General features: G+C 62.8%; 1 protein-coding gene across 3 annotated transcripts in view; it reads right to left on the bottom strand.

Annotated features, from left to right (window-relative positions):
* PLXNA1 (plexin A1) overlaps positions 1-17,637 on the bottom strand; it is a 48,476-nt gene that overhangs the window by 16,014 nt on the left and 14,825 nt on the right. For all 3 annotated transcript variants that reach the window (XM_055344863.1, XM_055344862.1, XM_055344861.1), the window contains exons 4-20: positions 12,788-12,928; positions 11,729-11,829; positions 11,254-11,377; positions 11,003-11,156; positions 10,602-10,701; positions 9,150-9,264; positions 6,544-6,744; positions 4,752-4,848; positions 4,485-4,678; positions 4,206-4,357; positions 3,992-4,112; positions 3,596-3,732; positions 2,499-2,666; positions 1,984-2,077; positions 1,561-1,800; positions 1,334-1,477; positions 776-1,010 (exon numbers count right to left, since the gene is read on the bottom strand). In XM_055344863.1, the coding sequence (XP_055200838.1) occupies positions 776-1,010; positions 1,334-1,477; positions 1,561-1,800; positions 1,984-2,077; positions 2,499-2,666; positions 3,596-3,732; positions 3,992-4,112; positions 4,206-4,357; positions 4,485-4,678; positions 4,752-4,848; positions 6,544-6,744; positions 9,150-9,264; positions 10,602-10,701; positions 11,003-11,156; positions 11,254-11,377; positions 11,729-11,829; positions 12,788-12,928 (2,518 nt within the window). The remainder of the gene's footprint in view (positions 1-775; positions 1,011-1,333; positions 1,478-1,560; positions 1,801-1,983; positions 2,078-2,498; positions 2,667-3,595; positions 3,733-3,991; positions 4,113-4,205; positions 4,358-4,484; positions 4,679-4,751; positions 4,849-6,543; positions 6,745-9,149; positions 9,265-10,601; positions 10,702-11,002; positions 11,157-11,253; positions 11,378-11,728; positions 11,830-12,787; positions 12,929-17,637) is intronic.

Raw genomic sequence — 17,637 nt, 5'->3', positions numbered from 1 at the left:
CTCTAGGGTACCCCCTCCTGCCCCCCAGGATCTGCCCACTCTCAACTGGGGGCTCCTGGAGGAGCAGGCCCCAGGCACGTGGGCGGGAGTGGCATTGGCTGAGCTTGCCCGCTGTGCTGGCCCTGTCACCACAGGGAGGGACCCCTGAAGATGCATCAGAGGGTCTGGCCCGGCTGTGCTGAGAGCCAGCTGCACGCCAGACCTTTCTTGCACCAAACCCCACACAACACCTCCCTACTGAAAGCCCTCCGAACTGACGTCCACCGTTCACATAGTACAGTCACAAAGGACACATGCCCCGTTTAGGAGGCTGGAACGTGGCAGCGCTCCTGAGACAGCCCCTCAAGGCCCACAGCCCAGTACCAGCTGAGGTCTGTATGTACCTAGGACCTAAGGAAAGGTGCCCCCCCAACCCCCGGGTGCCATGCCCAGCCCTGTGGATGGAATCACTGTGCCCATCCTACAGATGAGGAATCTGAGACACAAGGAGGTTGCGTGCCTGTCCGAGGTCCTGCAGTCAAGCAGAGTCACAAACGCAAGCTCTGCAGCTCGAGTCTGTGTCTCAAGTAGCACCCATGGAGGCTGTGCTCGCCCCAGGGCCCTCATCTGCCCACCTGCCCACCGGAGTCTATGCGTGCCACAGTCATGAACATGGAACACTGAGCGGAGTCAACGAGGACAACGGGACCTGGCTGGCACGTGGTGGCAGTCACAGCGAGCCCTGTGCCCTATGCCCTGCCCCTGCCACCAAGCGCCTGCAGCTCTGAAGACACACCTTCCTTGCACTCCAGGGCCACGCGGGACTCCAGATTGTCCATCTGCAGCTGCAGCCGCTTGAGGGTGCGGTCGGCATCTCGAGACTTGCGCTTATAGGCGATGAGCACGGCTACGATGACCAGCAGCAGGAGGCCTCCACCTCCGCCAATGCCAACGATGGCAGGGAGTGTCAGTAGGCTGTCTGAGTACACCTGCAGCATCCCTGGTGAGAATTCAAAGCCGCCAGCCCGGACCTGTGGGTGGGGGTGCAGGCCACTCAGGAAGCCCCTTGCCCACTCAAAACACTGGAGGCCCCTGGTACCAGGCCCTGGGAGCACCCCACAGCACCTGCCCCAGCCCGGAGAGGTCAGAGGGTGGGGATGCAGGGATTCAGGGCCAGTGTCGGGCCCACAAGCGGGCACCAGGGCTGGGCTCCTTCTGAGCTAGAGGTAAGACTGGGCCTCCGCCACAGAGTTGAGGTCACCCTGGGAGGGGCAGGGGCAGTGGGTCAAAGGCAGGTGGGGCCCAGGAGAGCAGAGCTTGGGCAAGAGCGTGGATGCGAGGGCCGTGGACGCACCGTGACCTTGTGCTGCCCTGTGAGGTTGGGTGACTCGCAGAGCAGCTGCGTCTCTGACACAGTGAGGGCGCAGGGTGTGGAGCCGATGAGCACCGTGTAGTTGAGCCGTGAATTGCCAGGCGCGGGCGGCAGGAGGTTCCGGCCCTGTGGGGGTGGGGGTGAGCCAGAGAGCCCTTCTGCCCCACAAGCCCCCACCCTGCACCCCCACTCAGCACACAGGGGCCCACCTTGAGGATGAGCGGGGAGCTGGGCTTCAGTTCCAGGAGGCCAGTGGGGCTGAGCGGCTCCAGCACAGGGTCGGGGTAATAGACGAAAGAGGAGGCATTGAGCACCAGCAGGGCCCGCACGTCATCCATGACGAAGCCCAGCTCGTCTGGCCGCTCCCCCAGCTCTGGCGGGCTGCGGCTCGGGTTGTCCACTGATGGGGCGCGGCACACCATGGTGGTGTCGTTGTACACCAGACAGCTCTGAGGACGCAGGCATGCACGCTGAGCCAGCCACTCCCCACATGGAATCGGGCCCCAGCAGAGTCCAGGGGCTGCAGCCTTACCTGCACGTGGGGTCCCCCCCAGCCAGACGGGGCGGCCTCCCTCCCTGGGGTCCATGCCCCCCGAGGCAGCATGAGCCGCTAGGGTTCCGCAAAGACTCACGTTCTCCCTCTCAACGCCTCCGTACTTGGCCCGGATACGAGGTTCACGGATGGTGGCCAAGTTGGTGCCCGTGACCGTTAGCAGGGTCCCTCCGCTAAAAGATGGGGAAGGGGGGCCGTGGTGGGGAGCTCAGCTGGGGCCCAGCGGACACTCGCCAGTCAGCGCCCCCAGTACGGCTCACAGGTTAATGTCCCCACGCCAACCTACGGCACCGACCACATCTCCAAGCGAACACAGCACCTTACCGTGCAGAGCACAGCACCACAGGGTTTATGGGGCGATCTGTTTCCGTGACTGACGCGAAAACCAGGTTGCTGCGTCCAGGGCACAGTAGTGGTCTCGGTCTTCACTCACTGCCCCCACCCCCAGAGACAGAGCAGGTTTGGCCACCCCCTGCCCAGTCCCAAGAAGCAGAAAGGAGGTGGGTGAAGGAGCTCCCCCAGAGCAGGTGCCACAGGACAGATGGGATTGTTGGGGTTCAGGCCGGGCTACGCAATAGGGAGTGGGGGGCCCACCTGTTGATGCTCCACTCGGGATCAATCTTGAGGATGGTGGGGTCTTCCGTATAGTTGTACTTCACCTCCGGGTTGGTGAGCTGAGCACGGTTGATGTTGATGACGATGGGAGCGCTGCCAGGGTTCTGCCCAGGGGGCGTCAGACACCGGATCTCTCTGGAATTCCTCCTGCGGGGGGGGGGGGGGGGGGGGCGTGCAGACCAGTGAGGTTCACCCACGAGGGGGGCGCTAAGCATCTAGGCTCTGTCACAGACAGGTGTTTGGGCAGGTGACTGGACCTGCCCAGGCCTCACCTGCCCACCTGTAAAATGGAGCCACAACGGGACCTGCTCCAGGAAGCCGCTGAGTGGGACAGCCACCTTCCATCAGCCCTCCCGAGGGGCTAGGTACAGGACTCCCAGGAGGCCCAGCTCAGCACTCTCCCTAAGGTGAGTGAGGTGCATGTCCTCGGCCCCCCACCCTCCATTCAGTCTCCTGATCCGAAAATGGAGCCAACCCCGGCCATGAGGAGGCGGAATGGACTGGCCACGGCAGAGGGGACACTCGGTCACACCCACTAAGCAGCCAGCCAGACACTGCTGCACCTGGGACCCTGTCCCCTCAGCCCCTCAGCTCAGCCGGGAGGCCCCACAGCCGCCAGGCCCGCTCCTGCAGCAAGGCTGCAAACACCAATAATTAGTCTGATAGCGGATAATTACTGCAGGAAAATATTTAAAGGACCGTTCCATTATCATCCCTAATCTAAAATTATCCACTTCAAGCCTCAGGGCTTTTGTCAAGATTTCTTTTCTCTCTCTTAAGAAAATTTTTAAAATACTTCTTGTGCTCCCAGGGGATCCCCCTCGCCCCCAAAACAGAGCAGTCAGGCCGCCACCCCTCAGCCCAGGCCCCGCCTGCCCTGCCCTTCCCACTCCAGGAGGTAGCCCGTCTCCATGGTAACACTCTCCGCCTCTGGTTTCCATAGCAATCACCCCAGCCAGGCTCTCCACACCCCCTTGTTTCCTGGGCAACCGGAGGGGTATGCAGCCTGAACCAACCCCCACCACGCGGGGAAGGTGGGCCTTGCCTGGCCCCCACGCCCCACATGCACCCCCTACCAGGAGAAGGAGCAAGGCCTGCCGCCAACAGACACAGCCACATCACTGCCTGCGTTCAGGTGGCTGCCCTCGATGCCAATCCACGTGCCTCCCGAGAGAGGCCCTCGTGCAGGGCTCACCCGATAGAAGGTTGGAGTCTGTGGGAAGAAGGGACCTGAGCTGCAGGGAAGGCCTACCCTTCTGGCCAGAGGCCTGCTTGCCCCCCAGGCGTGCCCGGAGCCACATGTTCCCAGCTCCCCCTCGCCACCCACAGGCAGGGCCCCGAGTGTGCAGGAGGGACCTGGAACTGGGCCCTGGGGACCAGAACGGAGGTGCTGCTAGGCAAGGGGAGCCCGATCCAGCCCCTGCACAGCCACCCCCTTAGCCACCTAGGAGGATGGGCAGGGAGAGGCTTACCACAAAGGTGAAGCGCTTGGGGGACAAGGCCCGGTAGTGGGGGGAGCAGTCTCGCACACACACCTCCACCAGGGCATCGTGAGCCCGCACCGTGCTGGCATCCCCGATCTCGCAGACGATCCTGTGGGGCACCCGGGGGGCCTCAGTGGGCTGCGGGATCCAGCCCGGGGGTCGGGGCGGCCCTGCCCACCCACACCACGACGGCCGCACTCACTGCTCGGCACTGATGTACTCGTTCTCCACGGGGCTGCACAGCACCTTGCCCACACGCACGCCCAGCCGCACATCTTCGAAGCGCAGGCCCAGGTTCTCACCCGTGATGGTGAGCCGCGTGCCTCCCTGCCGCGGGCCCGTCTCAGGGAACAGCTGCAGCAGAGAGGCCGAGGCTGGGACCCAGGCGCAGGCTGCCACGGGCCAGGCAGGGCAGGGTGTGGGGGCGGCCTGGGGTCAGCACCCTGCTGGGGGCGCGCCAGGAAGGCTGAGGGCTGCCCACCTTAAGGATCTTGGGGTCGGTGCAGCGGCTGCTGCCATGGCGGGCGTGCATCCAGGCAGCAGGCGAGTCGGCGGGGCAGTGGGGGCGCAGGGAGCAGCGGCGCTCGGCCACACACCAGCCGCACTCGAAGCGTGGGTCGGCTTTGAGGCAGAGGCCGCAGCTCTCCCTCAGGGCTGGGCACTTGTACAGGTGGGCTGCGGGGAGGGACACGGTCAGCTCGGTGTGCCCTCGGCGCCCCCCCACCCCCAGGTATCCCACCCTGCTCACCCTGGATGTTCTGAGGGTTGTCAATGACGAAGTTGCCGTTCCACACCACTGACAGGTTCACAGGCAGGTCGCTGACATCATTGCCCTCGTAGGAATACTGTGGGCCGTGGGCAGGTGGGTAGGCAGGTCACACACACAGCCTGGACTCTAGGATCTCAGGGCCTGCCCGACCCTCCCAGCTACCCTGGAACTGGCCCACAGGAGTGGGTTTGGCAGGACCAAATGGCATTTCCAACCTGGAGCTGGAAATCCCAGAGCCGCCCGCCCACCCACCACCAGCAGAGATGGCTGGGCTGTCACACCCAGTTCTCCCTCCACCTACCAGTCTCCAAACACACACAGGGTGTCCCTCCTGGTGGCCAGAATCCCCACCCTCCAGCCAAGAGGCACATGAGGCGCGCGCTCCAGGGTAACCCCCGCGTCCCCTGGAGTCCGCCCCATCAGGGAACCAGAACTTTCCAGCTGGCCCCCTGGCTATCTCTCAGAGACCCTCTATAAACCTGCTGTGTTTGCTGAATCGGTTCCATAATCCCTACCCCAAGACCGCCCTGCACCCTGGGCACAGGCTGGCAGAAAGCAGCAGCAGGGAAGGCTCTACCCCGCAGCCCCCCAGGCTGGGCTGGGCTCGGGACAATACCCCTCCCCCGGGGAGCCTAGGCCCAGCATGCCCAGCTGTGTCCCACTTTCTGCAGCTGAGGACCTCCACTCCATCCTAGAGTAATTCATCACTATTTTATCTACAGGAATTTAATTGGATCCTATCAAATTCCCTGGTACTCCCTCTTCCCTTTCAGTGTAGTCACAGGAAAGACAAATGTGGGCTGGGGGGCAGCGGGAGTGCAAGATGGAGGGACAGAGGCTTGGGGATGGCAGAAAACAGGGCAGTAGAGACACAGCCAGCCGGCCAGAGAGGGTGGAGGTAGCCGGGCCATGGGTCAGAAAAAAGCCAGTGGAAGGTATGACAGAGTGAGGACAGAGGACGGGAAGCACAGGCCAGGTAGGAAGGGCCTGGCCACGTGGCCAACCCACCCCCAGGAGGTTGCTGTGACCCCCAGTCCTTCATCCTGCCGGACACATTATGTGCTGGCCAAGGAGCCACCACCACCATCTTCCAACCAGAGGCCACTCCCCGGGGATTGCCCAATGACACTCTTCTTGAATGACGAGAATCCAGGCTCACCAGCCATCATGGAGCCAGACAGGGCAGAGGTCGGGTCCAGTCTTAGGGCCACAAACCGGACACCAGCCACCCACCAACCCCCCACCACCAGGAAAGAATTTGGGTCTACGACAAGCACCGTCACTAAACTCACTGGACTTGACTAAAGGCTTCTGAACTGTTACCCTATCAAGACTCCAGACTCCACATGTGGCTGCTTCCTGGCCCTGGGGCGACACTGCCAGCTACCGGTCACTGCACTGGCCACTGCGAACAGTTTCTGAGTCGGGCCACAGAGTGCACAGTAACGGCTGAGTGCTTAGGCACCACGGCTCTCCTAGAAGTATGGGCTGAGGATGGCACAGCCTGGCAGCCTCATCACAGGACCCCCACACACAACCACGTGGGTACATCCCACCCCTCCTAAGTCACCCTCTCCCACATCTGAGATGTGTTCCCACCGGACGCCTGGCTGGCTCTTGGCGCATCTCCTCTCCCACACCCCCAAGCACACCTGAGGGTGCCTCCCCAGCCCACTGTCTCTGTGCTGAGAGCAGAAAGCAGACCCTAAGGCTGTGAGGGTGATAGGCTCAGTCAGGTGCTCGGGGCTCCTGGCAGCAACCCCCGCCTCACCGAGGAGTTCTGGCACTGCAGGCTGGAGCTGTTGAAGCGCAGGGCAGTGACACGTGCTGGGCTTCCCGGGATGTGGAAGAGGCACTCGTAGCCACGCTGGCCGGACTGGGGCTGTGGCAAGTTGCGAGCAGCCAGGGTGATGGGCTTCACCACGCCCACTGGCACGTAGATCTGGGTGGAGGGCAGGATCTGCGGACAGTCCTGGGGGTGACAAGGCTTGAGCTGAAGGGCTGGGTGCCACGAGCATGGCACGCCCTACCTCAGCCCAGACCCGTCTCTGCACAGAGCCTGCAAGTACCACCGTGCCCGTTTTACACATTGGCCAACCCAGGGAAGAGCTGGCCAGGCTGGAAATGGGAGGCCTGGGTCCTGCACTCGCCAGGCTCTGGCTGCATACTGGTGGCCCTCTCCCCTGTGCACCCGAGCACCCTCACGGTACTCCAGGAGCCTGTCGTTCAGCCACTGAGGGGGCCCCATCTGGCCCACAGCTGAAAAGGCCCTTGGGGCAGAAGTAGCTGAGCAGGCAGGAGGTGGGGCTGGGAGCTCTCAGCTGGGGGCCCGAGGAACATGTAAAAATAGCCAGAGCTGGGCAGGAAAACAGCCCGGGCCCCCCAGGGCCAGCATCTCAGCAACGGGGGTCTGATGCAATGGCCCAGCTCCCTTGCAGCACAGCCTGCAGCAGCCACGACACAAGGCCCCACAGGAACGACGCCGAGCTGGGCTTTAAATAGAGATGCTGAAAACAGGCTGTAATCCCCAGGCCCCGGGACGGCTCCCCAGGTGGGCTGGCCCCACTCTATGGAGCTGGTGGGGGCCTGAGGAGGGAGCCTGGGCTCCAGGAGGGCTCGGTGCAGCCCGGCAGGTGACCACGAGCTGCTGGGTCGGCAGGGATGCCCCCACCGGGGGGAGAGGCAGGTGATGAGGACAGGTACGCAGGGCCACCATGCCCAGGTTCAGGGGCCCATGCCTATACCAGAGCTGCCCCAGCCAGCTTCCAGCTGCCCCTGGGGACCCCCAGCACCCCTGGCTCCCACTGCCCCCCAGCCTCACACCTCCCTCTACAGACACCACCTCTGCCGCCCAGGAGGCCCCGCTCTCTCTCTCTCTCTGGGGCTGGAAACTCTGTGCCCACATCAGGCTGGAGTGAGGGGCCGCCCCACACAATCCACACCAGAACCAGGGATGGGAAGAAGGAATCGACAGTGGAGCTCAAGGCCTTCTGAGCAATGGGCCTGGCCAAGTTTGGGCCTGTCACGCTCCTTAGGAAATCCCCATAAAACCTGGGATGACAGGGGATCCCTGGGTGGCTCAGCAGTTTAGCACCTGCTTTCAGCCCAGGGCGTGACCCTGGAGTCTCGGGATCGAGGCCCACATCAGGCTGCCTGCATGGAGCCTGTTTTTCCCTCTACCTGTGCCTCTGCTTCTGTCTCTCATGAATAAATAAATAAAAATCTTAAAAAAAAAAAAAAAAAACCTGGGATGACAGCTCAAGAGGGCATATCTGTGGGGTATGGGAGGGACTCCTCCCCCAGCAACGTCCCTGGATCCCAAGACCCCCCCCCCCCCCCCCCGTCCAGCCCTTGTCAGACAAACTCCGCAGCAGAGTCTATGCTGTTCTACCAAGGCCCGCAGTGGCGCTCCCCAAGGTCCCTGACCTCCGCGTCACTCCCAACATCCTGCTGCCCCACGGCCCCTGCCTATCTTCATGACACCTTTGCCCAGATCCTCATGTGGGCCACATTCCAGTGTGGCAGGAAAGCCCGTTGCCCGCCCCCCACCTTGCTTCTCACAGCACCTGCTCAGAATCCGCCCCACAATGCCCAAGGTCCCTGCCTACTCTGGGCCTGCCGGATGGCTACCTCATCCCATGAGGTCCAGAGGGTGACAGTGGAGGTCGGTCAGGGGAGGCTCTGTGAGGAATGGCCTGAAGCAGGCTGCATGGCCTCTGCCAGCCGCCCCAGGCCCCAGAGTCAGCAGGACTCACACCCCCCTGCCCTGTCCAACCAACAGGCCTCTGTCTGCTGCAGAAGGGTGGGCCCTGGCTTCCAGGCCCGGCTCTGCGCCCTCGGGCTGCACCTAGGGAGCCCGGCAGCCCCACCCCCTGCCTGGCAGGTGCACAGGCCAGCCTGTTCTGGTTCTGAGAGCCTCCGGTTCTAGGAAAAGTAGCCTGGCTATTCATAAAGTCAGCGCCTCACCCAGGCTCCAAAATAATTACTACCTAATTACTATCAATTACTACACAGGGCCTCTACTGACTCCCAGAACCAACCAGCCACCCTGCCAGTCAGTCTGATGGGTTCCCGCATCCACACGGATTCTGGGCACCAGGACTTGCATGATACTTCATACTGCAGGCGTCACAGTGGGTGGACAGTCCCCTCCCTGTATCATTCCTAGGGCTTCCTTTTGCAGCCCCATCTAGAGGCCCCAGTCTGAGGTCTTCCCTGAGGTTAGAGAGCAGATCCAGTGACCACAAACAAACACTACTGGCTGGCCTCGGAGAACGTCCTCACACACGGGGCCCTGAGGTCAGCATCCAGCCACCCATGGGAGCTGCGGAGTTCTGCTGTGCCTCTGAAACCCTGAGCTCTCCAGGATGGCTTTACCTCAGACACATTGACACGGCCCTCCAGAAAGGCGCAGTCGGCGGCGTTGTGCGTGCACACGTGACGGTACTTGCACCAGTGGCAGGGGAAGGAGCCATTGACACAGGACAGGCAGCTGCAGGGAGAGGGCAGGGTGGTGAAACTGAGACGACCTGTGCCTCCACCCAGTGGCCACACGGGACTATCTCCCTGCTACTCCTGCAGCAGATCACAGAGCTGCCTCAGGGCCTTTGTTCTGGTGGCTCCTCCACCTGCTCAGAGAGGCCTGCCCGTGCTTCCCTTCTTCTTTGCTGCTTTTCCCCAGACTCTGAGCACCTCCCAGTCCCCCTCACCATCTGCTGATACAACCTCCCAATAACAGATGTCTAAAGCCCGTGCCGTCCACTGAGGTGACCACTGGCCACGCCGAGCTCCATGTGACAAATTAGCACCAGGAAACGCATTAGTGCACGTATAGAACCGCACTTCTGTACACTAAGTTCTAATCTCAACTAACTTAGGTTTAAGTTTAGGAGGCAATCCCGCGGGGCTGGAGCTGTTGTAGAAGTCTGCGTCCCTGACCAGAATGCAAGCTCCACGTGGCAGACACCTTTCTGGTTCGCTCCCACACATCCCCAGGGCCCGCATAGGGCCCTTGCCATGCTCTGGCTGTGCAATCTCCTATGGCTGGTACCTCATCCTCTCTGCAGCCCCTGTGGCACCCACTTCCCCTGGAGAAAACCCTTCTGACTTCTCTCTAAGACCTCCAACCTGCAGGCCACCCTGCTTCTCCAGAGACCCTCAAGCCTTCAGCTCTCAAGTGCTGCCCCTGATCCCCAAACACCAGTGCTCCTGGAGCAGAGAGCTGAAGCCCAGTAACGTCGACAGGTCCTCAGTGGGCACCCTGACCCAGGATGGAGTCGGTCTACAAATCAACAAATGAAGACACAGGGGAAAATCAGGTGCCTCCAGCTCTGTGGCTGAACCATTCTGCCTGTGTGGGGCTCCTCGCCACCCTGCACCCCTCCTTGGCCTTCCAGGTGGGTCCCCTCCAGGTCCCCCTGCCCCAGCGGATGCTATCAACCACAACCAGAGAGGACCTGGACCCCTCTACCTGTCCCAAAGCAGCAAGTACCTGTGTCGAGCGGCCCATCCCTTCCCATGGCTTGGCCATCTCCCGCAGCTTCCCTCATGATCCGTCTCACTCTGGGGCCTACAGGCCACTCCCTGCGCCCCAGCAGCTTGCAGGAGGCTGGTGAGACTCTCTTCTTTTGAATCAGGAACCTCCCCTGCCCTCTCTGACCGCCCCAGCCTCAGGCTACCCTCCAGCTGCCCCCTGGAAGCCAGGCCCCTGCTGGCCTTCCACTGGGTGAGCGGCTCTTGCACGGCCTCACCTCCCACCCTGACCACCTGACCTCACAGCACCCCCCTGGCCTGCTGGGAGTGTTGGTGCAGGAGAACCAGGACACTCACGACTGGTGGACGCTGCAGTTGTAGAAGACGAAGTCCACGGACGCGAACTTCTTGCCCGTCTCCTTAGACTTTAGGTAAAGCTTGACCACCCGCTGGTCACCTACAGAAGCAGCGCGGGCCTGAGTCACCAGGGCCCCCTAGGGCCACTGAACCCAGGACAGCCAGCCCAGAACAGGGACAAGCCTTGCCAAGGATCTTCTCCACCACCACCTACACAGCCCCTCGCTGTATCCATGCCCTGTAGACCCTGTGGGCCTCTGAGCACACTGGGCCGGCACCTGCGGTCCCTGCCCCTGGACACCTGCTCCTTCCCCTGCCACTCTACAGTTAACATGTGATGCCCATTCGCTGACTCCAACAGGATGGCTCCAGGTGCTGCCCTGGCCCATGGGGACACTCACCCTGGCCTCGTGTGATGGGTGCCACCTCCCGAGCGGAAGGTGAGCGGCAGTGGATCCGACCATCCTCCAGGATGCTCTCAGACTCGGTGAAGTCCTCAAAGGAGCAGTTGACACCAGCCGAAAGGTCGGGCACGTTCCAGGCCTGCAGCACGAGCTGGGGCCCCCAGAGCAGAAGGCCTCTGTGAGCAGGGACCCGTCCCCCACCCCTGCCACCCCCATCCCCCACCCCCTACCCGAGCAGCCTAGCTCACCGGAACCTGAGACATAGTGACTGAAACGTTGCGAGGCTGTACCATCAGCTGCACGCACTGCAGCAGGTCCGAGGCGAAGCGCTGGGGCTCATCTGCCCGCTCGCAGGCGTCTTGCCGTGAGCAGCTGTGGGTAGCAGGTGCTGTGGCTGGGCATGGGTGAGGCAGCCAGGGGGGCACCCCAAGCCCACCAGCTCCTGCTCAGCAGGCTTGTCGTCATGTGCTTGGGGGAAGCCCACCAGCTTTACCCTGCACCCATCCTTACTGGGGCAAAGGGGGGCTTGCCATCACTTAGCCAGTCACGGGAAACTCCCAAATACAGGGCACCTTACCCAGGTGAGACCCAGAGACGCTTTCAAATGGGAGCCGTGACTGCCCAAGATGTATGGTGCAGCCACCTGGGTTCCCCCAGGTCAGAGGCTGCCAGGCAGGGGTGTCAGGGCCCTCCAGCCCACCCCAACACTCCGTCCAGACTCACATGCTGTGCAGGACACACCAGCCACAATGGGGGTCTCGTGACCCCAGGCACAGCTCGCATGACGTATATTGCACGCAGCTCTCCACAGGCACACGAGTCACCTAGCAGGATGGGGACCTTTGCATCAGGCCCCTGCAAGGCCCACCCCAGAGACCCCTCCAGCCTCACCTCCTTACCACCACGGTGTGTCCCCTGAACCCAGCCCTGTTCCCATACATGAAGGGAGCCTCCATCTCAGGCCTTTCTCCAGCATTGCCTGTTCAGAGGCTGGTCCTGTGACCCTGACTTGGCTAAGTAAGGCCAAACAGGCCAGGCCTCTCTCCTGGGAGGCAGTGGCCAGGAAGCTGGCAAGTCGGTGCAGGTGAGCTACCCAGAGGAGAACTCACAGCTCCAGCCACAGTCACTGTCCCATCTGTCTGGACTCAGATTTCCCCAAGGGAGCATGGGCTTATCAACCCCAACTCTGAGCACAGACTCAGGCTGGGCTCTGCTCCCCTGACCTTGCCTGCTTGGCCCTGAGGTCCTCAGTGGGCTGGAATACCCTGATGGCTGAGAGAGAGGCAGAGGAAAAGCGAGGGCTGGCCAGGAATAGGGGCCTGGCCTTACCAAACCCATGCTGACCTACTCCCCCGCCTACCCCTTGGCTATCACGGGGTCGCCAGGCTGGGAAAGGCCAAGGCTGGCTCCGAGCAGGCTGGACCAGGAAAACACAAATAGATGGCCTGACGAGGGAGGACCAGGCAAGGCACCAACCCCACGGACACGGCCGCCTGAAGCCCCCACTGGGCAGATGAGGCCAGTGCCAGGCAGGGCCTCAGCCCGAGGACTCAGGGCCCCAGAGGTACAGGCTCAGCCTGCAAATGACATCAATGCTCTCATAAAATTTATTCAAGTATCTGTTCCTGTGGACATGCAATTATTCAGAGAGGGGGCGGGAATTCCAAGCCTGACTGGGGAAAATCTGGAGCTGGTATGGACACAGTGGGCAGCAACGGCCAGGCCTGACTCCCTGATGACCCCCCACAACGCGCCCCAAGTGTCCTGCAGCAGGTCACCCACCTGCTTCTCCGTCATAGCATAGAGGTACTGGCGGTCGGGGCTGAGGACCAGGTCGCGCAGGATGGGGCTGTTCTCTTGGGCCACCACACTCTCGTAAGCCAGGGCCGGCCGGCCACCAGGGTTCGCCAGGTCCACCAGGATCTGTGGCAGCGAGGGCCTAATTGGGGCTGTGCCAATGCCTTTCTGCCCCAGCCCTGAGGGCAGGGGTCTGGACCCCTCCGCTGGTGGACCCCGAAGCCCTGCCCAGAACCAGGCTGAGGCCTCCACCCACCCCAAGGAGGGTGAGTAGGACAGAACTGTGGCCGGTAGGCAGGTCCTGATCCAGCCCCCCTTCACCAGTCGACAGAGCCACGGGGACAAGCGTGAGCCACCACCCATCACCCGCTGTATAGCCAAGACCAGCACACAGGCCGCGGGAGCCGCTGGCAGGTGGCCCACCTCTTCTGGGGGCCAGGCTGGATGTCTCCAAGCAAGGGATGTTTGTGCAGGGATGGGACGGAAGGAGGAGGCGACGGGGGCCTTTGGAGAACTTGAGATGTCCAGCATGGCTGAGATGTGAAACCGGGAGACTCCAGGGCAGGGACACCCCACGGGGGGAAGGGGCCAGGCCAAGGTCGGGGAGAGGGGTCCACCCACCCCCACAAGCAGGCGGGAGGGCAGGCGTCTCAGCGGCACGGGAATACACTCCAGATCCCAGACAAAGCGGGCGTTAATTAGCCAGCTCTGCTCTGCAGCTCGCCAGGCTGCAAGTATTTTTAGTTGCTTTCACCAAACAAACGTATTTAATTAACAGAGAGACCCAGGGGGCTTTCCAGAGATGGGACTCGTGGGGCGGCGTCTCCCAGCCCGCCCGCCAGCACGCTCCCCGGGCACAAGGTAGCCGCTCGCGGGCCTCCCCTCACCCCTCCGGGCTGGGAGCCAGCGGCCAGCCCACGTCCCCTCCTCGCTGCCGCGGCCAGGGTGGGGCGCTGTGTCCCTGGGCCTGCGGCGGGCGGGCGGGGCGGGGAGGGCCGCATTCCTGAGGCCCGAGGCCACCCCCACCCCCCCACATCCGCTCAGCTGCCTCCCGGCCAGGCAGCGGCTTAAGTCGAACCAGACCCGGAAGCACCGAGCCGGGAGCCGCGTCTGGGGAGGGAGGTGAGGGAGGCGGCCAGGCAAGGCCTGGAGCTGCCGGGGTGGGGGGGCTGGGGCCCAGGCCTCCAGCAAGCAGGGATGCCAGGCCAGGGGCCACAGCGCCCCAACCTGTACCCGGCCGGCCCTGCTGGGGGGCAGCCAGGGTGGGCAGCCTTGGCTCACAGGAAGCCCATAATCGGCCCCTCCGCGGGCAGGCCTGGCCCACAGCAGCCATGGCAGAGGTCGGGGAGGCCACGGGGACAGCCGCTGGACCTGCACTGCCTGGGCCCAAGCCCCAGCTCACATGACCCCAGCTCTGCAAACAAGCTGGGGTCCGGCTCCCTGCCTCAGTTTCCCTGCCCGTGAAACGGTGACGACAGATACCAGTCCCCACGCCAGAGCTGTTCTGAGAGTAAGGACAGAGCTGGTGTGCCAAGATGAGGGGACCCAGGGGGGCTGGGCCCCAAGGCAATCCTGAAGCCCCAGCAGTCACCCGCCCAGGCCCAGCAAAGCCAGCCTGGACACTGGCCAGGAAGCAGGGGACAAGGTCAGGACGGCAGGGCAGGGCCAGAGTGCAAGCGGGGGCACCAGACGGATCGCCAGACCCAGTCTCAACTCAGCTGATTCAAATCAGGACTCTGATTTCCCCCAGGGCCCTGCCTCTGGCCCCCATCCCCTCCCTGCAGGCACCTCTCCCCACCCACCACACCCTGATGGGTTGCCCTCACAACCAGATATCCAGGTCTGCCCCAAAGGCCCTAACAGCCAGGCCTGACTAGACCTCAGCCCTTTGCGTTCAGGGTGCCCAAGAAGTGTCTGCTGAACAAGGACACTTGAGAGCCCCAGCTCTCCCTCCCCAACCACCAGGGGCCCCACAGTACTCAATCTGACCACTCACCGTGGCCAGACCTGCCTTCCCCTTTCTGCTGAGGGCCGAGGCACAGGCTGGGGTGCCCACGAGCCAGTAGGGCGCTGGGAAACACTACAGGGAAGGGCACATCCAGGGGGCAGACCAGTTCTGAGGCACGGGAGGGGGCAGGCAGAGAGCGGCCTTCTCCCAGGGTCTTGGGGAAAGCAAGAGGGGAGGCAGGCCAGACACAGACTCTGGAATACCCTGCCCCTGGGCCAGCAGCAAGCCGACTCCAACAGGTGGCCCCCAACAGCTGTGGTGGGGAGCACACACGTCCAGCTGTCCATCCACCATGCATCCATCTGTCCATCCACCGTGCATCCATCTGTCCACCACCTGCCCACCACTGGGCAGCCCCAACCCTTAGGCACACACAGGCAGGCCCCAAGGAGACAGGACGTTTCTGGAGGACAGGGGGTAAGCGTGGGGGGTGGGGGAGGACAATGCCAGCAGGCCAGTAGGTGCACATGATGTGGGGGGCAGGCCCCATGCTGGGCAGCCAGTAGCCACAGTCCAGGCCCAACAGGGCCCCTATGTGCTCACATGTGCCAGTCGGATGAGGTGGAAATTGTTTCACCCACGAATAACTAGTGCCAGGTCCCAGCTGGTTCAGGCCGCAAGGCCCACACAGCACAGAGAGGGAAACTGAGCCTTGCAGGGGCCTGCCAGAGGAACCCCAGGCCCCGGGGGGTGGCAGTCGCCACCTGCACCTGGGGACAGAGAGTCAGCTCCAAAAGACGGAGGGATGCAGCAGGCTGCCAGGAAGGCATTCCAGGGAGAAGGGGCGTGCAGGGCAGGCACAGGGCCAGGCTGCTGGCAGGCCGGCAGGACACATACTGCTGGCAGTGCACGTGCCGACGCCACTCCCCCAGGCACAGCTGTCCAGTCAAGGGCCACCCACCTGGGGATGGCCCACCCTGGGGCAGCTGGGCCTGGAGAGCACACGGATACTCCTGGCATACCCTGGTATCTACCCTCCTGCCTCCAGCTGTCACCTGTGCTCTGTAAACCTTGCCCCGAAGACCACTAAAACCTTCCACAACTAGCCATGACCACCTTCCCTCCCCCCATGCCACCCCAGAAAAGCCTTAGGACCCAGACCCAGCTCTGCCTCTCTGCTGTGGTGCCTTCCTGACACCTGCTGAGAAAGCACTGCTCCTCCCCCTGCTCAGATGGCCACAGTGGAGGTGTCCAGCCTCCTGGGACACACTGCCTGGACTACACCAGACCCAGGCCCCCATTCGCCCCTGGCTCTGACCCAAAGAGAAAGAGCCACCCCCACCCTGCCCCAGCCCTCTGGCTCCATCCACTTCTCCAACACCGGGGTCCTTCCCCTTGTCCCTCTGTAAGGGAGGGAGTCCCCTGCATTCTGAGCTGCGGTACAAGGGCTGTCAGTGCCCCCAGCAAACTCCTGGTGCCAGGGCCTGGGATAGCAGCAGGCAAATGCTGTAGACCACACACCTACCCCCACCATGAGGCATTACCTATCCCTCCCACGGACAGGCCAGGGAGCAGGTTCATCCCTTCACCCCAGCCAGCAGGTCCCGGGGGCCCAGGACACACCAGGTGATGGGGGGGTGGATCCTGCAAAGAGAGCCTGGTGCAGGGCCAAGGGGAGGAGGCCAGCAGCAGGTGGGCAGCCCCTGGCCCCGGAGGCCCCAGCCTCAGGCTGGCCCAGCCAGCTGCCCCCGCACCCATCACCGCGTGGCTCTCGCCAACTGCTGCGGCCCGACCAGGTCAGCTGTCCATCCAGCCCAGAGCCAACAAAGAGCCCATTCTCTGGGCTGAGGGCGGGCAGGGGCACCGGGAGGATGTCTGGGCCATGCAGGCTGCTTGCCAAGGCCGGCACGCGCCCTAGCCACCCAGAGGCAAGGGGCTGCCCAGCTTGGTTCCAACCAGAGTGGGGAGAGTCCCCTCCTCTGTCCACCTCAAGGTAACAGCCCTCGCATCCCTGTGTCCCTAACTGTGGAGTGGGGGTTCAGTGACTGAACCAGATGGCAATAGGACAGGATCCTGAGCGATGCAATGGGTATAAGATGGGGTGGGGAGAACAGCAGCCAGTGATCTGGCTATGGGACTGGGACCCCATGGGCGTCCCCCTCCTCCAGTACAGCTGCCAACCTCTCCCCAGCCCCCTAGGCAGCAAAGTGGTCCTGGGAGGGGCTGCACGAGGGGGCAGGAGCGCAGCCTCTCCCCTCCTTCCTGGCCAGGGGCCTGTGGCTGAGGCCCTGGCCAACCCAGCTCCTTGGCCCGTCCTCACCCCCTCATAGGCTGCCACAGGATCCCCCCTGCTCTGGCTGGGAGCAAGTTCCAGACCCCTTCCTGGGACCACTCTCAGAAAGGCCAGAAGGAACCCAATACTGGAAAAGCAATTATTTCCTCTTGGCAGTACTTGAGTAATTAAAACATGATTTGCAGGAGGCCCAATGGCTGTAATCAGGCCAAACACACCTGGGAAGATTGGGGGAGGGTCCCAGGAATCTTGTCTCTTCCAACCCCAGCCTCAGCACAGAGAAAAGCAGACACCAACAACCAACGAACACTGTGGTCCTTCTTGACCTTTGGTCTGTCTCCTCCTCTGCCAATAGAAATCCATCTCACAGGCTGTGTGAGAGTTCAGAAGCTCATGGTTCCAACAGTAGGGGAGGGAGGAGCTGCTTGGAGGCTGTGTGGAAACCAGGCCCCCAAAGCCAGACGCCATCACCACCACCACGGGGCAGAGGTGCCCAGCTGCATCCCACTGCCACGAAGATCACACAAAACGGAGCCACAAGGCAACACAGATCACACAGCTTCTGCCTCACATCTCTAGCTGGGACTCTCCCAG

This window comes from Nyctereutes procyonoides, unplaced genomic scaffold (assembly GCF_905146905.1).
Source record: "Nyctereutes procyonoides isolate TBG_1078 unplaced genomic scaffold, NYPRO_anot_genome, whole genome shotgun sequence".
In the NCBI taxonomy this organism is placed as follows: domain Eukaryota; kingdom Metazoa; phylum Chordata; class Mammalia; order Carnivora; family Canidae; genus Nyctereutes; species Nyctereutes procyonoides.
Note: the sequence above shows the minus strand (reverse complement) of the source record. Positions and strands in the feature narration are given on the sequence as shown.